Genomic DNA, 25,101 nt, shown 5'->3' on the forward strand with positions numbered 1-25,101 from the left:
AGCATGACAAAGTTCACCCACCATTCTGCTGCACAACACAGATGTTCCCTTTGCTCCCACCTTCTGCAGACCTAGTGTCCGTTTCCCTTATACTTTGTCTTACTAAGCATACAGCAAAAAATACATGAATTTAGTCTCTGAGCCCGAGGTGGTTTAGACTGATCTAAAAAATATTAGTTTTGTCTGTTCCTTTTGCTGGTTAACTTTTAACCTACTCAGGCTTTAGGCCCCCAATGACATTGACAGTGAATACTCAAGTCTTTTAGAAAGCTATGACATATTTAAGAGGCTTATTGCTTGTAAAAAGGAAAACAAACAAACGAAAGTTAGAAGACTGTGCTTTTATATTATTTAACCTCTGTAAAGCATCCTCATTGCGATGACCAACCCAAGCTGCCGACCACCAGCCCGCAGGAGCTTGGAAGGACAAAACAAGAGATGAGCTTCTTCCGGTGCCCCAGCCTTATCGAACTCCTTCCCCCACGCCTGTCACTACGGGTGTTTATTTTATATTCCCCTCAGTGTAATTTTCCCCTGCGGTGGACCGGCGCGCCCCGCCGCGGGAGGAGGCGGGCGGGAGTGAAGGAGCGGCATCACCGGCCAGTGCCCGCCCGGACGCCTCCCCCCGCGGCGGGGCAGGGCGGGAGAGCCGCCCTACGAATAGCTTTACAATGAGCTCCCCGTGAGGCAACCCACCGCTTCAGGGCGGCTGCCACGGCTGTCGGCCTCCATCTTGTCGGGCAGCGGCCGCCCCGGAGGCCGCGGCCCGCGGCAGTGCCCGCCGTTGACGCCGCTTCCCCTCAGCGGGAACAAGATGGCCCCGCCCCGGCTCTTCCAACAAAGCGCCAGCGCTTCACTTGACGCGGCCTCGCCAAGAAACCGGCCTTCCCCTCCCCGCCTCACCACTCGTCCGTCCCCGCCTTCAGCCCCCCCCACCCCCCCACTCCGGTGGCGGCTACCGCCCCCCGCCACACTCCCCTCTAGCCGTCACCGCGCTTCCCTGTCAGGCCGCGGCCGCCCGTTCCCAAGTCACAGACCTTTTCCTCCTCCCACCGCCGGCGCTGCTGGCGGCGGCCCCCTCCGCCGCGGCCTCCCTGCCCCCCGGCCACGGAGCCAGAGCCGGAGCCCGTGAGCCCCAGTGCGCGCTGGCGGGGGAGGTGCATCCTGGGAAAGAGCAGCCCAACATGGGTCTCCGCCTGGCCGCCGCGCAGCCCCCGCCGCCGCGCGCAGCGCCCCTCAGTCGCCCTCCCGCCGCCGCCCGCAGCTGAGCGGGTGGGGAAGGGAGCGGAGGCAGGGCAGTGGGGACGGGACGCGGCGGCCTGCCCCGCTCCGGGGAGGGGGCCGCGGCGCTGCCCGCCCCATATGAGGCAGGGGGGGCCGCTCCCACCCGCCCCGCTCGGTCCCCGCCGCCGCCCTGCGTGCAGGGCCCCAGCGGAACCCCGCCGTCCCGGCCCCGCGCCCTGCCCCGATGATGGACAGAAACTATCCGACGACCCCCAGCTTCGCCGACCCCCTGGCTCCGGCCGCCGCGCAGCCCGCCGCCTCCTGGGCCTACGAGCGGGGTGCTGGCAGCCTCAAGCCCAGGTGAGGAGGGTCCGCCGGGGCGGCTGTTGCGGGAAAGGCCAGGGTATGGGCCGGGGCCTGGCCCGCGGGCGGCGGGTCTCCTCCGACGGGGCGAGGCAAGGTGGCGGAAAGCGTTCCTGCGGCGCGGCCGGGGGCGACCGGGGCCCAGCGGCGCGGCGCGGAGAGGCGGGTGAGGCCGGGCGGCGCTGGGGGAGCTGGCGGACGGGCCGCGTCCCGCCGGGCCTCTGCGTCTGGGGGCACGGCCCCCGAGCCGGAGGGGGGAGGGGCGGCTGGAGCAAGCTCCCCGGCGTCCCCGGGCGCCGTCGGCCCTCTGTGGCGGCGGGGCGGGCGGTCTCCCCGCGCGGGGCGCGTCGCCACCGCTGCTCTCCGCCCCAGAGGCTTCGCGTTGGGCTGCGGCGCGGGTTCAAGAGTTCACGCGTCCCTGCTCGGCTGCAGGAGGGAAGCGGGGCTCAGGAGTGGTGGGGGAAGCGCTCCTCGTGCGCGGTGCCGCGGGCACCGGCACTGCCCGCTGGAACAATGCTGCTGTCTGCAGTCCGGGCGGCGGGGCTAGGGCACCGGCCCGCCTTCCTCTCGCGCCGGCAGACGGCGGCCCCTGGGCTGGCGAGGGGTCCAGCGCCCTGCGAGCATCTCCTTTTGCCCTTTATTTCGCTCTGCTAAGGCGAGTTAAGTCCTTTCCTCTGAAGCGCTGCTTTCGGGTGTGCGGAGCCTCCTCTCAGCCCAAACTTGTCTGGAACGAGTCAGTCCCACGGAGAGTTCTGTAAAGTTCCGGGAAGTGCGAAAATAATACAGGATAATATCTTATCGGCTTCGGGTTGCTTTTTGATTGTGTAAGTCTGCCAACTAAAATGAGTAGCTTCTAGGTGATGAGATTTTTGTTACCGCTTTCCTTTTATGTATCTAACTTGATATATCTGCAGTTCAAATCTCAACAACGTTTAAAGGTAAAAGTCTCAGGCTAAAAATATACCGTCAAAATAAGTGTGCCTATAGATGACTTTGCATTTGGTCCTGAAAGTGGTCAGGTATGTATTTTGATCTGTCTGATAAGATTAATAGATTATCAAGTCAGAAGGACTTTTGCAATCATCTATGACCTCTTCACAGTGCAGGCCATAGGACTTTTTAAAGTTTTTTTTTCTCTCAAATCTGTGTTTGAAACTAGAGTTTATTTTTTAGATGGTGCAGTTAAGATTTTCTGATGAGGCAAATTCTTGGTATACAAGTGGCTGAGTTGTGTTTTATTTCTTGTTTCTGATCTGAAGAGGACTATCTTTAGTTACTAGCCACTGGTTCTTGCTATAGCCTCATTGACGCTGAAAATGCCATTATAATTCCTCTTTTCCTGGGTACAGGTTCTTATGATTTTGTATTAATTTATTTATATACTTTTTATTAAGAAAAATAAGTAATCTTTTGAAGTTCCTTACCAGATTTTTTTGTTGTTGTTTCACTTTTTAAGCTATTCTCTCGATTTTCTCCTGGATCCCCTCCAATTTATTGTCACCCTTCCTGAATTGTGGGCACTGCATTTTAGAAGCAATTAGGTTAATGTTAGGACCTCTCTCGGTACAAGTCTGTAAATTCACAGTTTCACAGAGAATTGCAAGGATGTTGGGTTTTTTTGCCCGAAACCTTGACCCAATGAAGCTATGCCTTGCTAGGTTCTCTGCATAGTTGCCTACATGTCAAAGTAAGGTCTCCTACCATTCTTTCTAATCTTTCTTTGGAATTGTTGAACTATTTTTCGTCATGTTGGCTTCAGTGGAAGTCAATGACATAGCCTTTTTACATTGCTTTCACCAGTTATCATCCATCTATTGAAGATCATGCCATCCATTCCATGAGGAAGGTTTGGATTTTCCGGGTCATTGAAGAATATGCGGTGTGGGAGCAAGAGTGGGTCCTTCTGGGACTTTAGAAGAAACTCAACTGGTTGATGATTATTTTCTATATGTAAAAGTAGTCCCCTGCTTTCAAAGCATAGCTTTACTCTTTCTAATATCTGCTATATTAATGCAACAATAATTGTATATTTTGGGAATTCCATACAATTTAAAAAGTTTTAATGTTAGCAAGGGCAAGGAAAATACTGTAAATCATATTTTGTGCTCAGAGTTATGTTCTTCAAGTACTGCAAGAGTTCGCATGATTTTAGTAAGAATTAAAATACCCTGTCTTCAGGAAGACTAAAAGATTTTAACCTTGTTGGACACAATATTAAATACAGTCTGGGCTTGCATAGGTGTTTGTGGTTCCTCTGTCACTGAAAACATTTGTCTTTGTATGCATGGAACCAGTTGCTGGGGAAGTGGGATGCAAGAGTTGTGCTTTTCACTACCAAGGCTTGTACCAGCCTGGAAGCTAATTGTGAAGGTATAGATGTATTGTAAGAGAATGTGCTCTCATTGTCCTCACCTTGTGTTGCAGATCACATTTTTCTTTTTGACTGTGGTTGACAGGTAGTCCTCCAAATAGCTGAAGCTATATTAGCTGCTCGTTAAATTAAAAAATGTGTGCAGTGTTCATCTGGTACTTTCTTGAAAATAATTCATCCTATAGGTGATGTAGGTAACAATATTTCATTCAAATTTCATTTCATATTTCTGCTGTTGTGGGCTGTGTTGTGGCAAGCTGTGCTCCCTTTATGTGAAGAGCCATGTTTACAGTCTCAGCTCATCAAAATGATTTCTCCTCCCTACAAGTGTTGCTCCTGTCTTTCTGCACTTAACTTTAGCCATCTGTTTTTTATCCTGCTTCTTATTTCTTGCAGGCACTGTTTTGTCTGTGTATTGGCAATGCTCTTATCAACTGAAAGGAAATGTGTGGTGGAGTATTATAAGGACGTTACTACCAGGCCTGCTGTGACACAACTTTTCCCATGGAAGATAGTGAAATGGGGATAGAATCTGATAGAAATCATTTGAGTTGCTGTGTTAGCTGAACAGAGATCACTCCCGCTGAGGAGTCTACTTGGAGACTCCAGCCACAACAGACCTGTAGCGAAGGGGAGGCTCCTGTCCTCTGCATTCCTGCCCCTCACAAGGGCTGTCAGCATCTTGAAGGAATTTCTGATGATTGTATGGGCACGCTGCCACTTCTGACCTTTTTCTGTAGCTGCTTTAAAACCCTGTTTCTGTCCCAAAACTCTTTTGGTGTCACAGTCTAAAGCTAGTCCTGTACTGAATAGCTTATGTTATGCTTATTTATTACTTGCTTGAGGAAAATGTGGTCTTAAGAAAACAAATGAATGTGTGATAATTTGTAGTTGCTTGGAAAGAGAAATGGAGATAGGTGATAAAGGATGCGGTCATTGATTATTTATCTGATTTGGGAGTATTTGTAGGGTTTCATTCAGACAAGGATTTTTACTAGTGGGAGGGACTTCCCTGGTTTTGTTTGGTTTTTTACATGATGTCTTCTGCTGATGACAATTACTTGGTTGTTGTTTTAAATTTTATATTGACTGCCATGGTCTCTGATGTTTCTTTATGTCTTGATATCTTTGTCTCTACCTTACTCAAACATGGGGGTTTCTATAATTTAATTCAGGGGATTCTTCACAATAGGTAACACTGACATTTCATTAATGCAGTCTGTATTTATAACAGCTCATCTAAGATTGAGTCAGTTAAGGTGGTAGTTCATATTCAAAATTACATAAGTGGGATTTATAAACATTTATGATAAGTGGTTATGATGATTTTTTTAATTTGTTTTGCATAGCTGTCAAACTAAGGCTTATTGTGACAAATCTGAGATACTTGTGATTTAGTTAAGGCTCAGTTTTATATTGTAATGGATTTTTGTTTAGCTAGAAGTGCAGATGGTGTGTTTTAGAAAAGTATGGAACACTTTCTATCATCAAATTAAATAGTTTAAAGAGATAAACCTAATATTTGTTGTTAAATACATTTCCTATGAAAAGCTCTCTATGGCATGGTATTTCAAAAGTCAAAAGGGTAAAGCTCATAAACAGAATATTTTTAGAACATTTGCTATTAAAAGAAAAGGCACAGATGGATTAACTAAACTTAATAAACATATAAAAAGGTAGGTCACTTAGAAATTTTACTAAACTTTCTGTCAGTTTGTGTTGAAGACATTTATACATAAGAAATGAAAAACAGGCTGTCCATGGTGTGACACAGATACCTTATACAGGGACTTGCAAACTTTTTGTGGTGGTCTTTTCTTTCTTTTTGTTTTTTGTATTCTTTTTTTTAACCTACATTTAGTACACACTGAAACAGCAGCTGTGACAGGGTCAAAGATGGACTGAACAGAGGCTGGACACATTTGTGCTGTATGTCCCATAGCTTTTCACAGATGCACATGTATGATCAGCTCGTAAAATCTTTGCTAGAGTTTCAAAATGAGACAGATAGGCTTGTTTGGAGTGACATGCTGCTTACCTGTCTGAGACTTAACCACAACTTCAAATGAAACATTTAAAACATTTTATACCACTTTGCTGCAGTGAGAAATGGTGACATAGAGGAGTGTGCAGAAGGAATGAGTTGAAACTTTGTCTGAAGATGCAGTTATATGAGATGGCTGAACTCACTGCTCAGGCTCACTGCTGCTGAAAGGGGCTCCCTTCCTCCTTCCTTGCATTGGCTCTGGTGGTTGTGCAACTGCACAGGGAACTGTCTAATTTGTTAATCCATGAGAAAACTATCCTGACTAAGAAGGTGAATAGCTTTCTCTTGAGTTGGAGAGCTGCACTGGTGTACTCATGCTGGCAGACAGGAATCCAAAGATGGAACCAGAGCTTAATGAGTGAGCTGTGTGACCACTACAGGGACTCTGCCTTGTGGTCTTGGGCAGCTTTTAGATGGGCTCATCTTTGCATTGTTGCTGTCTTCGATGAGCATCCATGCCAAATTGTATTATCTGCTTCTTTATCGGGAGCACTTACTGTGTTAGCTGAGTGCTTGACATCTCTTGAGAACACCTAAAATATTTAGATGGGAGCCCTTTCCCATGGAGCCAATAGCTTCAACACAGGTTGCTGAGTATGTTGCTCTGAAAGAAGGAGGTTTATATTCTTCGACCTATGTAAAAAGTCTTTCAGTCCCATACGTTTATTTTAGGTTTCATCCTGTTAACCTTAATTATAGGCATTTAGCTCTTACCACCAGAGACCGACCTTTCCCTTTTGTTTCTTCTGTACTTTTGCCCACCTTTTGTTTTCTTGGAGATGCAATTGATTCCAGCATCATGCTGTCATAGGAAGGAGGTTGTTTTTATAAAATCTTTGTTACTGTCAGGAAAAACCACCTATGACTGGATTGTATTAATTTTAACCAATACTAGAATTCTTATAGTGTAAGTGTATTTTTCTTCTATTTTGTCAAAGTATTCACATGTCAGAAGCTTATTTTGTATGATGTGTGCCTATTCCATGCATTAAAAAAACCCTACAAACTAAACAAAAACACAGTTAAAAGGCAGCACATTGATAGTCTCACTTCAGACCTTCCTTCACAGTCTTAAGTGTGACAAAAATAACTTTGAGCGGCATGTAGAGTTTAGACTTTCCAGCATTCTTTGCTGTACCATGCAAGTGGCATGGGAAGATCCTTAGGAATTTTAATAAAATAAATAATTTGGATGGACGTCTTTCTTTATTAAGTACCAGATTTACTTGTCTCACCAAGCAGATTTCATAAGGTTTTTTTTGTTTACTTCTGCTATTCTGACACCTCTTCTTGCATTATATCCTAGTTTTATAAATCTGAACATCAGAAGCATCTGAGCATCATCAGAAACTCTGACCACAGGTTACCATAAATAGGGGCAAGGAGCTTTTATTTCTGAATCCTTGCATACTTGAAGTTTCTTATTAAAAAATAGTTCAGCAAGAACCTACATATGTTTAGACAAGCTTCTGTGTGCCTGCATTGCTTTTCTTGTTTTTCATCTTCCTTCTACATGCCTACCTCTGTTGCTTGCTTGGGACTTGTCTAAGAGTAGACAGTTACACAGCAGGAAGAAGGCACCCTTATGCACCCTTATCTTACATTTATTCCTTAATAACCCTATGTGAATGATACTTGAGGCTGTCAAACTTCTGGATTTCATTGGTAATAGTTCTCTATTTCACCTGGCAGTGCTGTATGAGAAGAGTTTGAGGGTTCTAGACCTTTGTCTGACATTTCAAGACACCTGGCAACTTGTTCTGAAGATACCACACAAGTGGCCACTGCGCGCGTGTGTGTGCGCAATCAGGCTGGCATTTTGTGACCATGCTGAATGTACCCATGTGTGCTGCATGTTCCATGTTGCACCTTTTTCTGACCAGGAAATCTCTTTCAGAAATATGGCAACTTAGTGTTTCACACCACATCCTGTTTACTTTCTCTCTTCTTAGTGTAAAAAATTCCAGTACCAGACAGTGAATAATCCTTCAATTCCTATGTTCCTCCCATTTCATTATTCTCTACTGAGTCTGCCAAGAATAGGATTTCTAGTAAGTCTCTCTTGATTGTGAACATTTGCTATACAAAGTAATCTTAGAAAACTAACTCAACAACAGCCATTTGTTAACCACCTTCAGTTGTTGGAACTGGAGGTTACCGATGTTCAGTGCTCTGGAAAAGTGCTGAGATTTTCTTTTCCTCTCCAAAAAGCTCCCTTTTGTCATGCTCTTTAACAGAAAATACAGGATTTTCACCAATTAAAGGAATAGTTTGAGTTGGGTTGTGTGTACCATTTTCATCTCTATTAATATTTATTTTTGTTTAGACATCTGCCCAAATGTTGTGAAATTTTAAACCAATACTGGGGTCATATGTTTTATGTAGCAAAGATTTTCTCATCTCAAAATAAATGCCATGTACCTGTAACTATTTTTCTACAGTATTGAGCAGTGCATGTTCTCTAGTTGAAGCGTTCATAAGCATCTCAGTTTTTTTTATTTTCAGCTAAAGAGCAACTAATGACATGGTAGCCAGGGTCCTCTTTGCAAGGTTAGAAATGTAGATTTAAATCTGTTATAAGATGAAGAGAGCACTGATGAGGAGATGTAAGAGCTAAATTCAAGGACTATGCTCACTTTCCTTACACAAGTAGATAGTAACATGCTGTGACATTTCCTTTAATGTAAGGGACTCTTGCTGATGCATTTCACAATGAACTGTGTGTTGTTGTTATGTTGGGTCTTTCCTCTGCACACCTCCTAAGTTGGAATAGACGTGGTGTTAGTCATAGGAGTGCCTCTTTATTGAATCTGCTGAATCTCATATGAGCTGCTTATCCCTTGCAGTGTGCTGTGGGACAGGGAAACACTGTACAGGATGTGAAGGTGTGCTGGAAGGCTTAAAGCCTATTTAACAGCCTTGGAACTGTAGGCTGTACAGGTGACCAAGATCTGTAAGGTTTGTGGTCTCAGGTGTAGGCAGTAAATGCCTCAATTCTGTGCAAGTTCTGCAGCTGTGAGCCATGAAGCCACTGATCTTCACAGTGGTTCAGTGTGTTGTGTATTGAGCTCTTAGAAACTTGAACTTAGGGAACCTTGAGAAACTGACTAGTTTCAGAACCGAGTCTTTGAAACTCAATTTGAGGGCTGTAAATCTCAACGGGTTAGTGTTTGTGTCTTAGTTTCCCTGTATTAAAGGAGAAGATGTTTCACATGTTATGAAACTGTAAAGTGATTGAAGATTTGGTAATGAAAGAGATGTTGCCTAAGATGGCTCTACTAGTTGATAGGACATATGTATTTGCACCTCTTACCTCTTTTGTGATGAATATTTAACTTCAGCATCATCTTTTTCATATAATTGGAAAATGAAGTGCTTATTAAGAACCAGGATATCAAGCATTCCTATAGTACCCTAAGGGTGAAACTCAAGCTTGCCACAAAATACCATGCTGTAATAAATGTGAGAGGATAAGGGTTGAGACGCATTTCAGTAGCGGAAATGAATTGTATTTTTAATAAAACACTGATGTAGCTGAGCCACATCTTGAGACAATGCTCTGTCGATTTTAATATTTTGAAATAAAATTTTATTATTAAAAGTAATGATATCTTTGTGTGTGTATCTCAGCCAGCTGTAATAGAGGATTATGTTGTGTGCTCAACCATTAATACTGTGATGACCTTAAGAATTTTGAATATCTCCAAGTACTCTTTTGACAACAGAATAATGTCACATACTGGAGAAAAAGTATGAGATTTCCATTACTGTCTTTTACAAAAATCTTTTGAAATGGTGAGTAAAGCTCTGTAGGAGAGAAGTACTCCAAAATTAAACAATCACACTTATTATCTGCATGCTGGGTAAAGAGAAAATTCTTTCTTAGAGAAGAGGTAAGAGAGAGGATAAATGCATTCAGTGACAAAATAATCCAGTGCCTCATGATGTAAGCTATGCAGACCATCATGAGTACTCATTTTTCTGCAGGGAGCAGTAGAGTAGAAGCTGTCAGGGAAAATGTGAATTCCCAAAATGTTTCTTGACAAACAAATGGCTTAAAATAATTTTTGACACTTTAGTATAGTAGAAATGGGTTTATGAACGTGGGCATATCAGAGTCTGTTTAGATGTGAGGAATGATGACGCTGAGTTAGTAAGGACAGCAAAGTTAACTTCAGTATTCAGAGCAGGAGCACTGAAGGCACCTCTCCAGACCTCGAAATCTTAAAAAGTGCATCAGGAGCTTGAAACAGGCATTATTAAAGAATAGTTTAGGCAGGCTGTAGCCCTGTTATGGTAGAAAAGGATGGGGGAGCAAAGTGGATAAGCTGTACCTTAACTAATACAGTGCTTTATGGTCAGTTTTATGTGCAATTTTCCGATCCAAGTATAATTGGCATTTTTTTTACTGTGAGATGTTTGTATGTAATGGCTGGATAGATTGCAGTAGCGTGAGGCCGCTGCAGCCAGGCAGTCACTCCCAGTCCTGCAGCCTTGCTTCTGGGCAGGTGAGGAGAAACCTGAAAGCCCCGAGTACTCCCCAGCCTCTAGGTTCCTGCTGGCGGCCTGGGAGCTTTGGACTTTCTCATTAATGGAATTTGAAGTAGTTCACATTTACAATTTTAATTTGAAATTTAAAATACCTTCACCCTTTTTTGCCTTTTGTAATGCATCTGATTTTTGTAAGCCACAACATTTCTTCTAGAAAGTTGCTTTGGGTAGGTCACTGAGAATTTTTGTCAGAGCGAAGAGAAATAGTAATGATATTTGCCAATCCTGATTGTAAAACCAAAACAAAACAGCTTTAAATATACTGCATTTCAACCACAGATAACTTAATCAAAATGATAATTTAGATTGTATACCTTAAAAAAAACCCATAAAATAGTTTGTCCAGTCCATCCATAGTAACTGAGGTTGAAGCTTATACATAGCTCATTTCTATCTGTATATTAGTTTTCGCCTATATAGTTTCAAGACATAGTTTAACTGATTTTATGAAAACAGAATTGTATTGTCTTTGTTATTAAGAACTCCACAGGTTACTTAATCAGGCAAGCCAACACTTGCAGTCAAGTACTGAAGGACCAGTAAGACTATTTTGGCTCTCCTGAAGCAATTTTGGGGGTTTTGTTTTTTAAAATAATGAATCATAAAGAGCTCAGTCATATTAACGTGGGAACAAAGTGGAGATGGACTTCTTTTACCTTAAAATCTTTTTTAAGAGGTGACGGATTCAGGTAAAGAATCACTGCAACAGCATGATGTTTTGCTCATGCAGGCAGTTCACTGTATGTAATTTTCAACCTCCAAATCTATTTCTTAGAAGCTCCTATCTCAACTCCTAGAAAGCAAGGAAGTAATGAGTGTTTCCTCTTGCAAGTACCCCAGGCAGTCTTTGGTCCACATCCTGACTGTCTCAGCCGTGCTCTTGGTGGCTTTGCATATGAATTTAAGTGATAAATTAACATTATAACTTCACCTTTAATTCAAATAGTGAAGGGTGACTGCCTTTAGTATGTTACAATTTTGATATCTTCTACCTTGAATGTGTAGTTTTCTAATTACATTGAAGGAAAGAACCTTCATAACCAACAGACAGTTGAGATTGTTGATAAAACACTACTCTTATTTAAGTACTGTAGGACTGGTATCTGATTCTGTATTTTCCATATTTCTAGACATCATAGAATAGTGCTATAAGATAGTTCATAATACTTCAAATAATCAACATCTCTTTTATGTGTGATAATGTACCCACAGACTAGGCAAGTACTGAAGTTGCTGTTCCTAAAAGAATGCTTTACACACTTTTAAAGATGTATTAATATTAGAGCTGCTTTTCTTCTAATTTTTCAGTGCTGGACTTTGTTTTTTCTTTTATCTTGTGAATAACATAAACATTGTAGATTGTTCAGTATTCTTTGTGTGAATGCTGGTTGAATCTCCAAATGTTAAGCATTGTCTTGTCTTGTAACATCTAATCAGGGGGCCAGTGGAATTAGGTACAGGGAGTAGCCTAGTTTCCTATTTTTCCCAACCCTGTCAAGATTGATAAGCTTTGAACCAACTTTGTTCTGTCTTTTTTCTTTTCTTTTTTTTTTTTTTAAGTATATCTGAAAAATCACATCTTGTTTTAAAAACTATTTTGCACTGAAGTTAATTTCTGTGCTGGGCAGAAGTTTAATTTCCTTTGTTTTTCCATTGGAGTTAATTTCTGGAACATTTTCTGTTGTCTGTACAGGCTTGCTATTAAACTTGCAGAAGTGCATTGGCCTGTGTTGGGCAGGAGTGATTTGGTGTTGTTAACAGTATGAAACTCATTTAAGTTGCAATTTTCTTTCTAGGCAAATCCCTCCATCCTTTATTCTACTTTTTAGACTCATTGCTTTTTTAAAATGGAAGATGAAAACCACTTCTGTATTAACTGTATCTACTTGTAACATTGCTTTTACATTGGCATGTTATTCTAAGTAGCAGCAATGGCAAACAATGTTGACTCTTTATGGGACATCTCTAAAAGAACACTTAACTATTATACTAAAATTGGGTGGACCTTTTCAATGGAAGATGCTTCAGAAGGAACTGTTTCCCTAATTTTTATGTTAAATTTGTATTACTTTCTAGCAGTAATCACTCCATTGTGCAGTTAACTATGCTAGTAGAAGTGAGAAATCACCGTGATGTATCAGTGTTAAGGAGGAAGTGTATTTGGAACACTATATAGCAAGTAATGATAACAAATAGCAGAGTACCAAATAATGTGAATCTGAGAACTCATCTTGAATTTTAACTTTGAAACCAGAGTACAAAAGGTTAGATATCCATGATACTATTTACTATGCTTAATGTATTTTTTATGGTGAATTATACACTGTGTAAGTTCATCTGTTTAAAAGCTACAGGAAAAGACACCCTGAGGCAGTAGTCTTCTTTCAGGTTGCTGTGCTTATGTTTAGCATATGTAAACTCAAGGCATATATGCAAGGGTTTTTTGATAAGAATCTACATTCCAGCAACTACTAATTATATAATAAACAATTAACCATTCTAACAAATACATGTTTTTTACTGAAAGACAGATTAGTTTTTGAGGTTGTGGTTGCATTATGACGTGGGAGTTTGTATTAAAAAAAACACAAGGCATCATATGTTTTTAGTGTTATTATGATACTTACAATTACTAGAATTTTGAGGTTTTATTAGTTAACGAGGTTTTTGAGATACTAAATCTAGAGGTTATTTTGTATGTTAATTCCAGCATCCTCTGTTACAAAATCTTTGTCCAAGTTTTTTTTACAAGTTCCGTTTATCACTCAAGGGCATTCTGCTTCACGAGTTCTACAAGCTTGTGTGTTAGTCTGTCTTGTAGTCTTTGGGTATAACGTACTTACCCCTTACCAAAAAAAAAAAGTGTTTCTTGCAAGGGAGTAAAGAGGAGAAATTAATCACAGTCTTCACCAAATAATCAAAATAAGCAGAATTTTCAAATTTAAAGAAAAATCACAGCAAACTCATTTTTCAGTTTTAGATAGTTCAAGTTCAACCAGTTTTTGCTCATCACCTTTTGCTGTCACAGTGTAAAGAATTGTGTAATATTACTAGATGTGTTCAGCATAGTTTTTTGTGGGTCTTGCCTCACCTGGAAGGATTTTTTTCTGTAAAGTTGAAGGCCTGCTTGACAGCAGCTCTACAACTCTAAACATGCCTCTTAGCCTGAAAATACCTGAAACGGGAAAAGGAAAGTGTTCTGCTGTATGAGCGATACATGTAGTTTGTCTTCATATTTTGCCTTTTAAATGTGTATGAAAGGAAAGTCAGCATCACATACTTCTTTATGGAAGATGATTCTTGCTGTGTGCACTACCATGGTTCAGTTTAGAAATTTGTTTTCTTTTGTAATGCATCTTTATTTTAAAAAAACCTGAAGCAAACATCACGTGTTCCAAGTTTCATGTCTTTTCTAGCTATGCAAGTTCAAAAAGCCCAAACCATCTTAACCTTAAAATGTGTCTTGTAAAAATATTTGCATTTAAATTGGCTTTATTACATGCATAATGTTTTATGTGTAAAACACTTGTACTTTTTTTGTCTGGAAATACTAAAATTTTTTAATGCTGTAAATAAAATAACTCACAGTATCACACAGTCATGCTTGCCAACTATCCATAGTGGTGATGCAAGTCATTAGATTTCAATCAGCATGTAATAGAAATCAGTTGCTGACACCTAATGTTGAACTGCGCAAAGATTTATCCTCTACCATATAAGTACATCAATGTACTGACTCTGAAGTTTGGCATTTCTCTAAATGGTAATTATCGCTGTCAAAGGTGTTACGGTGCTAGACAGTGTGATTGAGAAAGGCATTTGACATTCACTGTTTTGTGGGGTTTTTTTGAAGGATTTTAGTGCATTTTTTAGGCTTAGTCTAGCACAATGACTGTAGGACTGTTGCTGTAACAAGCTGAAATGGAAAGTATATTCCCTATTAGTGCATCTTGGACACAGAAGTTGATCTGGAAGTCTAAAATGTTGTGTCCCTTACAGACAAGTTCTTGCTAGTTCTTCATGTGTGGACGTCATAGTGCTCTTGCAGGCTCATCAGATCTCCACTGCTTCCTTTTGCCTTCTTAATGAGAATGAAGCAAATCCAATAGTGTTGCCAATTTTTGTATTATTTGGTGACTTCTATAAAAGTTTCCCATGATGTCATGATTCCTGGCATCAAGTGTTCAGTTTTTCCCATATTCAGAGTGACTGCCCCCTCATCCCAGGGGATGAAAGAGGATAAAGTCTCCCTTACAGCAGTCAGCAGGAAGAGCTGTGGATTTTGCCATTTGGCGTTTTTTGGCATCTGTTTACAATTGCCAGGGTTAAGTAGCAGCTACCTATAAACTTAACGTCCAAAAGGCAAGAAAATAAGAAGATAAATGGTTCCTCGGTCATGCTGGCTTTCAATTTTTTCCATTTGACAGGTGCTATACAGAGCTGAATCTGTGGAAGCTTGAAATCTCTGGGATTTTGTTTTGCTTCCCCCTCACTTTTCTGCCTTTTAAGTTGGAAGTTATTAACACTTTTGGCAGGTTTCTAATGTTGTTTGATGTTTAGATCACATTTCTTTATTCTCTGCATTATTGTTTTTGCATGGTCCCAGACACTGTATATTTTCCACTTGCTTCCATAAGGCTGATTAAAACATCATGTTAATTTAGATGGCTCATTTCAAAATGTTAAAAGCTGTGGATCATTAACTTATATTTAATGCTAGGAGATCTGAAGACTGAGATTTGTCACTTGTAACTGTTCTCACTGTCAGTTTTGTCAGACTTGTATAAAATTTAACTTAATCTTTAGAAAACTATTGCTCCAGCAGCTGCTTCGTAATTTCATTCTTTGTTTTAAGTGTAGTCCTGTAAGTTTTAATGGAATCAGGTGAAATGTTGAAGTCGGCATGTATTTGTAGTCATCTGTTCTGCAGACTTTACATCAGTAAATCGTTAGAAAAAATGTTCAGTGTTTCTTACAGTTGAACTAGGAATACCTCTGTTTTCTGACCTAATCCCTTGTGGACTTTCCTGTGATCAACTTTGATTTTTGCAAGGTTCAGGATTTTTTTCCCCCTTTGTGGCTTTGGTTTTGTAGTACTTTTTTGATCTGCCTAACATATTTAGTGATGTCCTAGCACAACCACATCAGTCAGATCTTGGGCATGGTTGTCTTTTGTTTCTGCATCTTTTTGGCTTGTGGTTGGGATTTCATTGTTGTACTTTGCTTCTATAGCTGTATATTTCTGTTACTAATGCTTGATTTCTGCCTTAGCTTAAGCTATGGAGGAGGACATGCATCACATTCGGAAACAGATCTCCACAGACAGACGTACACAGCTTCTCATCAGCTTCCTGGATACTCTACTACACACCATCCTACTGGTAATTGTCCACATCATGAGTTTACAGCTTAAATAGCTAAAGAAAAAAAACAAACAAACCTGTTACATAATTTAGATTTAAGCTGATTAATTTTGTAATTGGAGGGAATTTGTCATGCAGGTGGTGGCAAGTGGTATTAGAACAGCTGAGTTTGTAGTAGAAACTTAACAATCATTTATTATCTCTTATCAAAAAAAGTCCTAAGTAGAAAGGAAAATATAAAATTGGGATTATGCCCAGTAACTTATTGTTGATCCTTAAAGGAACTGCAATTACTTTTTAAAATACAGCTTTTCTGGGTACACTTAAGCACTGAACGTTAGATATGCCTCAAAGACAGCTGCAGAAATCATGCAAGTTCTTTCAGACTAAAGCAAATAGCAAAACTAATGCAAGTTGGAACACGCTGTTGCTAGCATTTAGGTGTGCAAACTAAAACATAGTGCTGAGGGAAAGCTAAATACACTTTAAAGGAAGTATCAGGTTAGGCTGTGTTAAGCTGCATTGCAGCCCGTCTGTGATCCTGATAATACCCTATCTCCATGTCAGGGAGACCTCTTCACACTTGTTTGCAACCAGTTTCTAAGGGAATATATTTGAGCTTATGGGCTACCTGGTATCTGCAGTCTCTTGGCCAGGTCCTTGGTCAGGATAGTAGAGGACCAGAACTGCAGGGATTGTTTCAGGTGCAGACATAATCTTAGTTCTCAAAACTCTGGATCTCTCTGGTGCTTTCCATTAAGCCCTCTGCCATTGAAATGTGTGAGCAATAGGGAATGCAACCAACCCCTTTTCTTGTGCCAGTCCTCCTATACAGAAGTCCAACTGTTACGAGTTGCCCAAAGGGGAAAGAGGTTCATACAAAAAAGTTGGACCCATTTTAAAAGTAGTTCTGGATGTTTAAACAATGGATGTGAATCTTCAGATGAAGGTAGAATTTTATCGTTGTAGCTAAGTGTTGTTTATAAGCATCATATTTAACATACATTTTATAATAGATTTTAAAATGTACACTCAAGATCCAGTTTACAGTTTCAACACTGTAAAACAGTTAAACACTGAAAAATCAATGTACTTCAATAATATTGCTAATGTTTCATAGGTTATTTTTAGTGAACTCTGAATATCTCTGTTATTTGATTGAGCTTCTTGTTTATCTGAATTGTCTGTTTTGTTTCACTTTCCTCCACCCTCATCTAGGTCTTTCAGGAATATTTGATACCAGCGTGCACAGTGCTGGAAGTAACACTAAGGAAACTTCTTCAGTTATGAATTTTCTCTCTACTATTGAGTCTCGTACTGCTCAGGCAGTCTCTTCAGGATCTACCCTTTTACCACAATTCAGGGCTCCTTCCTGGCAGACAGGTGAAAAATCTCTCTTGAAATAAAAGTTTTGTGATGTTTATATTGAGTGTTTCGTAGAATTTGAAACAAAAATGTCATGATTAACTGAAAAGGTCTTTTACCTCTCTTCCATCTCGGTACTTAAAGTTCTCAAAATCAATGATACCATGTAAGTAGAGCTACTGTATTAGGAGAAGAATTATATAAGCAGACGCTCTTAGTTGTTTAGAAGGAATTTAAATGTATAGGATTTTATTCTGTCAAGTCAAATTTGTTCTGTCTTTGTTTGGAATTAGCCTCACTAATGCCATAAGCATATTCAGATAGACTACTTATACACCCTAGCAGATCTCTCATTCTCAAACTCTATTCCTGTCATAGTTTTTCTTGTGTGATATGACTGCTTAAAGTCCATGGATAATTTAGCACTTTTGTATATGGAAGTAATGAGCAAGGTGTTCTCAAAAAGAAGGTCTGAGGGGCATGTTGCATGGAAAGAAGTGATCTAATTTACAAATTAAAAAAAAAAAAAACCATCTTTTTTGGCAGACTGACTGCGTTCTATAAACGTCCCCCATCTGTCAAGCCTTCTGTGCAGAACAGGAAACTTTGCATATTTTGAGCTTGCTATAGACAGCCACACCAAGATAAATGTTGCTACTGCATCTGTGGGTAGCTTCAAGTTCTGGTTAATCTTAAGTAGTGATTATGCAGCTGTGCATGAATCAGATCTATTCACTGATGTGTCAGAAAACGTTTGGGTGCTTTTTTTTTTCCTTTGGTGGGATGATTTTTCACTGTTATCAGCAAGCTGATCTGTGTCTCAGTGCAGCTGTACGATCACTGGTTCTGATTTACAGAGGAGTACATAAGGTAGGAAGAGGGAAGAGTTGAACAATCGTTTTGTGGACAGTTTGCACTTGTTCCGTTAAGTGTAACGTGCAGCTGCATTCCATGATGAGCTACTCCAAAAACTTGAGAAAAGAGAATATAGCTTTTTGTTCATTATGGACAAAAGCAGATGTATGAGAGCACAAGTGAAGATGCGCTCTGTTTGCCAAAAGTCTTAATATAAATCAGTGGTGTTTAGAGTTGTGATGACCCATCCTCACATCAGATTGTCAGCTGGGAAGAAATCTTTTTTTCTCTTCGTCCTAGCATTTTCTCCATTGCAGCCTGCCTAACAGTGAATTATGAAGAATGTGGGTCGGGTTTGATGTTGGTACCAGTGATTGAGAGACTTCTCAGTACTCATTACTAAGAACTCATCAGTAAGCCCATTTTCAATATTACCAGTTCTCTGAACTTTCTGTTGTCCTTTAATACTTTTGCTGCTTTTCTGTATCCCTCAATCCTCCCAAGTGTCTTTTGAGAGCTTTGTCTCCTACAGACTTTTTTTTAATGAGAGAAAACAAATGCTCTTCGCCCTTGAAGGTGACCTTTCTTTAGAAAGGTTTTTTTACTTCATTTTTTTTTCCAAATTCTGCAACTGCTGATTTTGGGGAGAAAAGAAGAACAGTGTGTTTGTTATATTTTCCTACCAAGTCTCCCTTTGATATGTGGGATGTGTTATAAGTTTTCTGACTTCTTAAGGTACTGGGGGATGTCTTTACACACAAACTGCTACCATTGCCATACCTCTTGTCTGCTCCTCAACAAAAATAAAACCCAGCAGTTCTGCCATTATAGTGTTTCTGTGACTGGCTCTTGTCTAAGAAACTACTTGCATTGTAAGAAGGGCTTTAATTAATGGAAGAGAAGAGAAAAATACAGGTTAAGTGAGAAATTAACATGTGCAGTTAAAATAGGTGTAAAATCTTCCCCTTCTTTGTTGCTTCTGGATGGCCCCTACTTTTCTGTCAGTGGTAGGGATAGGTAAAAGTTTTTGTTGTATGTGACGTTGCAGTTTTTTAGAATAGGAAAATAGAAAACAACATAAAAACACTGCTTTTGCATTCCTATTCAGAAAGGCCTTATTGTTGACTAATGAAAAATCCCTTGGCATTCTTTCAGTATCACATCTCTTCATATCAGTTTGTCTTGAACTGAAAGGGAGAAACAAAGACTTTCTTTCGCAGCTTCATCTGAAACTTCCAAAGCAGTTGTATGATTAAGTTACAATCAGTTTAAAAGGACTTAATATATTTTAAACTGAAAATTGATGGGTTTTTTACTGAAGTATTTGTCTCAACACAAACTTTATTTACTGATTTTTAATTTATCCTTAAATGACCTGAAGCTAAAAGCTGTTTTAAGTATCCAAGAAGAACTGAAAAAGATCAAATTACAGCAGTGATTTAATTTTTTTCTGCTTTGCATACCCTTGTAAATTTCCCAGTGAAGACTGATTCTTTTACAAATTCCTTTACAAGAAGTTTAAGTCTCTCTGAGAAAAAATTTACTGCCTTTGCTTTTGTTGATGGAATTTGGAAATAATATGCAAATTTCACCAACTACAGAGAGAAAAAGCACTCAACGATATGGGTCACTGCTGTAAAACCTCAAAGCTTGCAAGGGAATTTCACACTCTTCTTTCAGTTGGAGTAGAATATTCTGTTAAGAAGTCATATTTAAGCCAGAATGTCATACCAATGTCTGGATGCAAATGAGTAATGTTATATCTTACAGTCAGATAGTAGCTGTTGCATTGTGCAGATAGTTACTGTCTGAGGATATTTTGGACTCTCACTTTAGAAAGCATACAAAATAATGTTTATTCCTTGTATTGAAAGTCAGAGCCCTCCTTTAAGAAACATACATTGTGGAATGTATAGGCCCTTAGCTATTAGACTGTAAGCTCTGAAATGTTTAATAGAAAGTGAGTTATAAAAGTACTGGTGAGAGTAAATGAGGGAGATGGAATTGCTCCTTTAACTGTATATGTATTATGGTTGGTAAGATGTATTTTTGCCTTTTTACTTTATATTAGAGGTGTCCAGGGCTTTTGGTTAGTTGTCCTCTACTACAAACTTCTTTTGAAACTGAAGTAAAAACTAATAAACAGTCTTCATTTTCAAAGCAGAATTAATCTTGTACATTTTTTTTAATCTACAGTTTGCATCTTAAGGATGTGAGTTTTTTCCCCTCGGCAATTCACTGTAGGTATAGAATTTGGAATTCTTCAAAACCTGCATTTCCACTTTGAAAATTACACCCAATAAGTGCCTCCTTTTATAGGTTTTTGTTGAAAAGGGTGGGGAATCTAAAGAAGTTTATATTTGTAAATGCTCTAAGATCTTACTAGTTAAATGAGTTACAGAAATGCAGTGTTGTAACTTGTAAAGCTCCCTTATGCTCTTTTTCCCTTCTTGTTTTGTTTTTGTTTTTTTCCAGGTATGCATTCCTCAACAGCCACAGAACTATTTGTTACTGGAGCTTTGCCAACCTCTGGAACATTTCCACCAACATCTGCTTTATCAGCATGTCAGCATCCCAACACTTTCAGCGGTAGAAACTTTGCTACTACTCCTTCACTTACTCTTCAAGATACTACTTTCAGTGCTACATCTAATGGTCTTGTAACTACCCATGATCCGTTATTACAGATTAAAACATCGCAGGGCACTGTTCCAACTGCTTTGACATTTGAGCGCCTGGGCAGTTCTGTTTTAAGTACCAGTATACCACCTCAGTCATCAACATATCGTTCTGCTCAAGAATCTGCACCCCATCTTTTGCAACCTCAATTTAGTTTGTTGCCTTCAACCCTTGGAGGAGCTCAGCAGGTTTCTCAGGCATATAGCACATCTGTCTTTACTGGTTCCACTGTTTCTATCGACAGAGCACTTCAGCGAGAATGTAGTGTTATTAAACACCATCAGCGGCCTTCAAGTAGTCAATCTGTTCAGGCTCAACTGACTGTTTCCCAGCATTCCTTACACAGCTATTTAACGAGTACAAGTGGAGTTAATTTTCAGGATACATCTAGGCACTTGGCATTATCCTGCAGCCCAGTTGGAGATGTTACTCAGGTGAGTAATGGAGGACTACAGCAGAAGACTTCTCAAGTCACAGTGGAACTCGCTCAGTCGTACACATCTGCAATTCCATCACCTGGTTTTCCATCTGCTTCCCCAGCAAAAGTGAAAAACTGTACCACGAAGCAGCCTCCAAGGTCAGTGAAGACCCCCAAACCTCAAAGTGTAGCTCCCACTGTGCAGACACAAAGCTATGCCAAAACTGCACAAAACCAGAGTTCTGTCATTACAGGCCAAGCACAGATCTATTCTACAGCACAGCTTCCAAGCCTCTTGTCAGTCAGCCAGTCTCAAAACTATGTTTCATCGCAGGCTCAGAACATGCCACCTGTCAGTCACTCACAGGATTTCTCATCCAGCAAGGTTGAAAAGCTGCCCTCATTGTATAAAACGTTGACTTTTTCTGGGCAATCGCAAACTATTACTTCTGATAGTCAAACTCTAAGTTACTCCTCAGAGGAACAGGTGTTAACTTCAGTTCCTAACGAGAACTACTCTGGGCAAACAAGGGAACTTTCTTCAGTCAGCCAATCTCAGAGCTACACTTCTAGTCACTCTCAGGGTTTATCTCCAGTTAGCCAATCCCAAGTTAGTTTTTCATCTCAATCACAAGTTTTATCAGCTGTTAGTCCTTCAGAAAGCTATTCTTCAGGGCAATCTTTAACATTAACATCACCTTCTCTTTCCTTCAATGCCTCTCCTCGGATACAAACTCTTCCAGCCTCAAGTCCTAATCAGAGCTATATTTCTCTACATTCTTCTCAGAACTCTCAGTCACAAGAAGCCTCCTCTCCTCAGTCTCAAAAGTTTTTGCCATCTGTACAGTCTCCTTTTGCATCCCCAGCTCATTCACAGACACTGCAGAACAGCAGGCCTTCCTTGGAAACAAAGTCATATGTTAAAAGGAAGTCTGACTCTAATTTGTATGCCTCGTCAAAACAAGAGGATGAATTATCAATGCAAGATATGCAGGCGTTGCAGCAGCAAGTTACTCTTGAATCTTCCGCTCAAAGGCTAACCGATGAGGAAATCAATGCTCAGGATGCATCCTATAGGGTCTCAAAAGCAGATGACAGATACTCTCAAAGTGTAATCCGAAGTAACTCTCGTCTTGAAGATCAAGTTGTTGGACTTACTCTTCAAGGAACAAAAAAAGATGAGAGAACGGTCAATTCTGTGGAACAGCTTTCCCAACATATTGGACACATCACTAGCCTAAGCCATGATGTAAAAAAGACAACTAATTTAATGCAAACTACACAAGTAACTGTGAGTGCTAAAGAACTAAACCAGCAACATTGTCTTATGCATAAGGTACATGACAGTAAATCTCAAGAACAGCAAGGCCAAGTCATTAGTACACCATCACAGGTTCAACCTCATGCTTTAAGACACGGTCACCAGCTGTGTTTGCCCAGTGCACAGGTACTTCTAGAGTCAGCCTGTGACTTGCAGATTCTGCATCAATCAATACTGCAGTCGAGTTTAGGGCAAGCAAAGGCATCACCTCAAGTGCAAAGAATACAGAGTCCTCAACAGGTGACACATCCATTCCTTCAGATGGATGGTCATATTATTCAAAGTAATGGAGGTCATTCTCAGCAACAGCTGCATACTCAGAATTCAGAAGTAATGAAAATGGACATTTCAGAGCCCTCAAAACCACTACAGCAACATTTGACAACAAAAGATCATTTTCCTCAGACAAATCAACATGATTCAAAAAATCAGTTTGTCTCTCTCAGTTCAATATGTTTCCCAGAATCTATGCTTCTCAGTGATGACAGAAATATGTTATCCAATGTAGATGACATTTTAGCAGCAACAGCAGCAGCCTGTGGAGTGACACCATCTGACTTTGCCAAATCAGCTTCTAATGAAGAGGAAATCCGGTCTGTTGAAAATAGCGAAGAGTCTAAACCGCACTTCAGATCAATGGATGTAAGACATGTGTCTTCTGGTTTCAGTGCCTCACCTACTGTAGTTGGAAAGCCAGCAGGTGTAAGTAATATTTCTCTGAATGGAGGCCAAATTACTATAAATCTTACACCGGTGTCAACAATACAGACAAAAACTGTGAACCTTGATCAACAGCATATTGATTCATCTAATCAAAATGTATCAACAAGAATGACTTCTCCCACCCTTGGCCCCGGTCAAGAAGAGCAAGAGTCTGTTCTCATTAAGAAACAATCCAGCATTAGTCATGAATGTGAAGAAGATAATGATCCTTCTACTGATGGTACACTGATTGCAAGAGACACAGAATTTGTTTCAAGCAGTAAGAGTCTAAGTGAAGAAAGTGCTGTTTCAGAGAATGATTTTAATATGGGTGGTGATGATGGTACAGTAGCAGGTAACCGGTCAAAGGGTCCATTGCAGCCTTTAACTGTGCCCCAAAGTGGAGATGGTACTATTAGTAGAACTGAAGAGGAATGCCAAGATTTAACTCAAGGGAACCTTCAGAAGAAAAAAAGCAAAGGAAAAAGCCTAAACAAAAATGCTGCAGAAGATGACAGTGCAATTCAGAAACAGGCAAAAAGAAGTGGACAGTGTAAGCGTCAAAATTCAAGAGGAAACGATTCATGTCTGTCATCTGTTTCTGAAAGTTGTTATGATACTTACCAGCATCAGGAAAGAATGAGGCAAAAAATTAAAGAAGTTGAAGAAAAACAGCCTGAAGTCAAAACAGGCTTTATCGCATCTTTTTTAGACTTTCTAAAGTCTGGGCCTCGGCAACAGTTTTCAGCTCCAGCTGTACGAACGCCAAACAGGACTAGGAGGCCAGTTACCCAGATAGTTCGCACCCCTTGCCTACAGCCCACTGCAAGGCCTCAACCACCACCACCACCTATAGCTGCTGAGGTTAGTGGAGAAAGTCCAACCAAAAAAGTAGATGAAGAACTTAAGAAAAATTTAGAAACATTGCCTTCATTTTCTTCTGATGAAGATGATTCTGTGGGGGGTAACCCTGATCTTCAGAAGAGCATCTCGACTGCATTGTCAGCCCTGGATGACACATCTGATAGAAAGAATAAATCAGGTAAAACAGTTACTACAAGTAACAGCAAGCACGTGTTGACGGAAATTTCTGTACATGACAGAGGAAAAAAAAATCATTTTAGTTCTATTCATGTAAAGGTTTTGATTGATTTTTTAAAAATTTTAATCAGATTGATTTTTTTTTTTTAATTTTAATCATAGACAATTTTAAGAATTCCTTTCAAAACCTTTGTTCACTGTGAACTAAACTAGTGTTTTCCCCAATTAGAAAATGTTTAGGTAAACTTTTTCATGCTTCTTATACAGGACACTTCTTATCCCAGAAAGTTACTTTAGTTCAGAATTGGAATAACAGGTCTATGCTTTTCTTCTCTAGCTTAGAGTGCTGAACATGATTTTATCCTGAAAATTCAAAAAATGTGATGTTAGAGGATTTAAATCCATTCTTAAAAAAATTGTATCGTGAGAACATACTAATAATTAGCATCAGGAGACCTTGCGTTCTTCCTAGGTAGAGGTACACATGCACTTTTTGTGATGATACAGTTGTACAGAATATGTTTATAAGAATTTTCACTTGTCAACAAACAGAGCAGCGGTTTGGCTAGTCTTGCCCAAGATGGGAGTCATTTGGCTTGGATTTCAGCCATGTTGATCAGGAGTGTTGTAGCTCTGTGGTGATACGTTGCTAGCAAAAGAACAAAATCTTGAAAGGGTTGCTTTGGGCAGGGAGGAGTAGGCAGCAACAACTCATCACAGTAGTTGTTAATTTTCCACACACATGTCAGTTTTACTTGTGTTCATGTTTGCCATACTCTGGTATTCATAGCTTTTAACTGA

The 25,101-nt window shown here is 40.3% G+C and overlaps 1 protein-coding gene across 3 annotated transcripts in view; it reads left to right on the top strand.

Moving 5' to 3' along the window:
* The first annotated feature begins 1,270 nt into the window (after window positions 1–1,270).
* QSER1 (glutamine and serine rich 1) overlaps window positions 1,271–25,101 on the top strand; it is a 38,438-nt gene continuing 14,607 nt past the window's right edge. Inside the window, exons 1-4 of one of the 3 annotated variants that reach the window (XM_061999721.1) lie at window positions 1,271–1,584; window positions 15,828–15,937; window positions 17,138–17,302; window positions 20,615–24,301. In XM_061999721.1, coding sequence (XP_061855705.1) covers window positions 1,469–1,584; window positions 15,828–15,937; window positions 17,138–17,302; window positions 20,615–24,301 — 4,078 coding nt within the window. In that variant the 5' untranslated portion in view covers window positions 1,271–1,468. Of the gene's footprint in view, window positions 1,585–15,827; window positions 15,938–17,137; window positions 17,303–18,527; window positions 18,553–20,614; window positions 24,302–25,101 lie in introns of those variants that run through there. The other 2 variants (XM_061999722.1, XM_061999720.1) reach the window with 2 other exon arrangements.

This window comes from Colius striatus, chromosome 7, assembly GCF_028858725.1.
Source record: "Colius striatus isolate bColStr4 chromosome 7, bColStr4.1.hap1, whole genome shotgun sequence".
NCBI classification, from domain to species: Eukaryota; Metazoa; Chordata; class Aves; order Coliiformes; family Coliidae; genus Colius; species Colius striatus.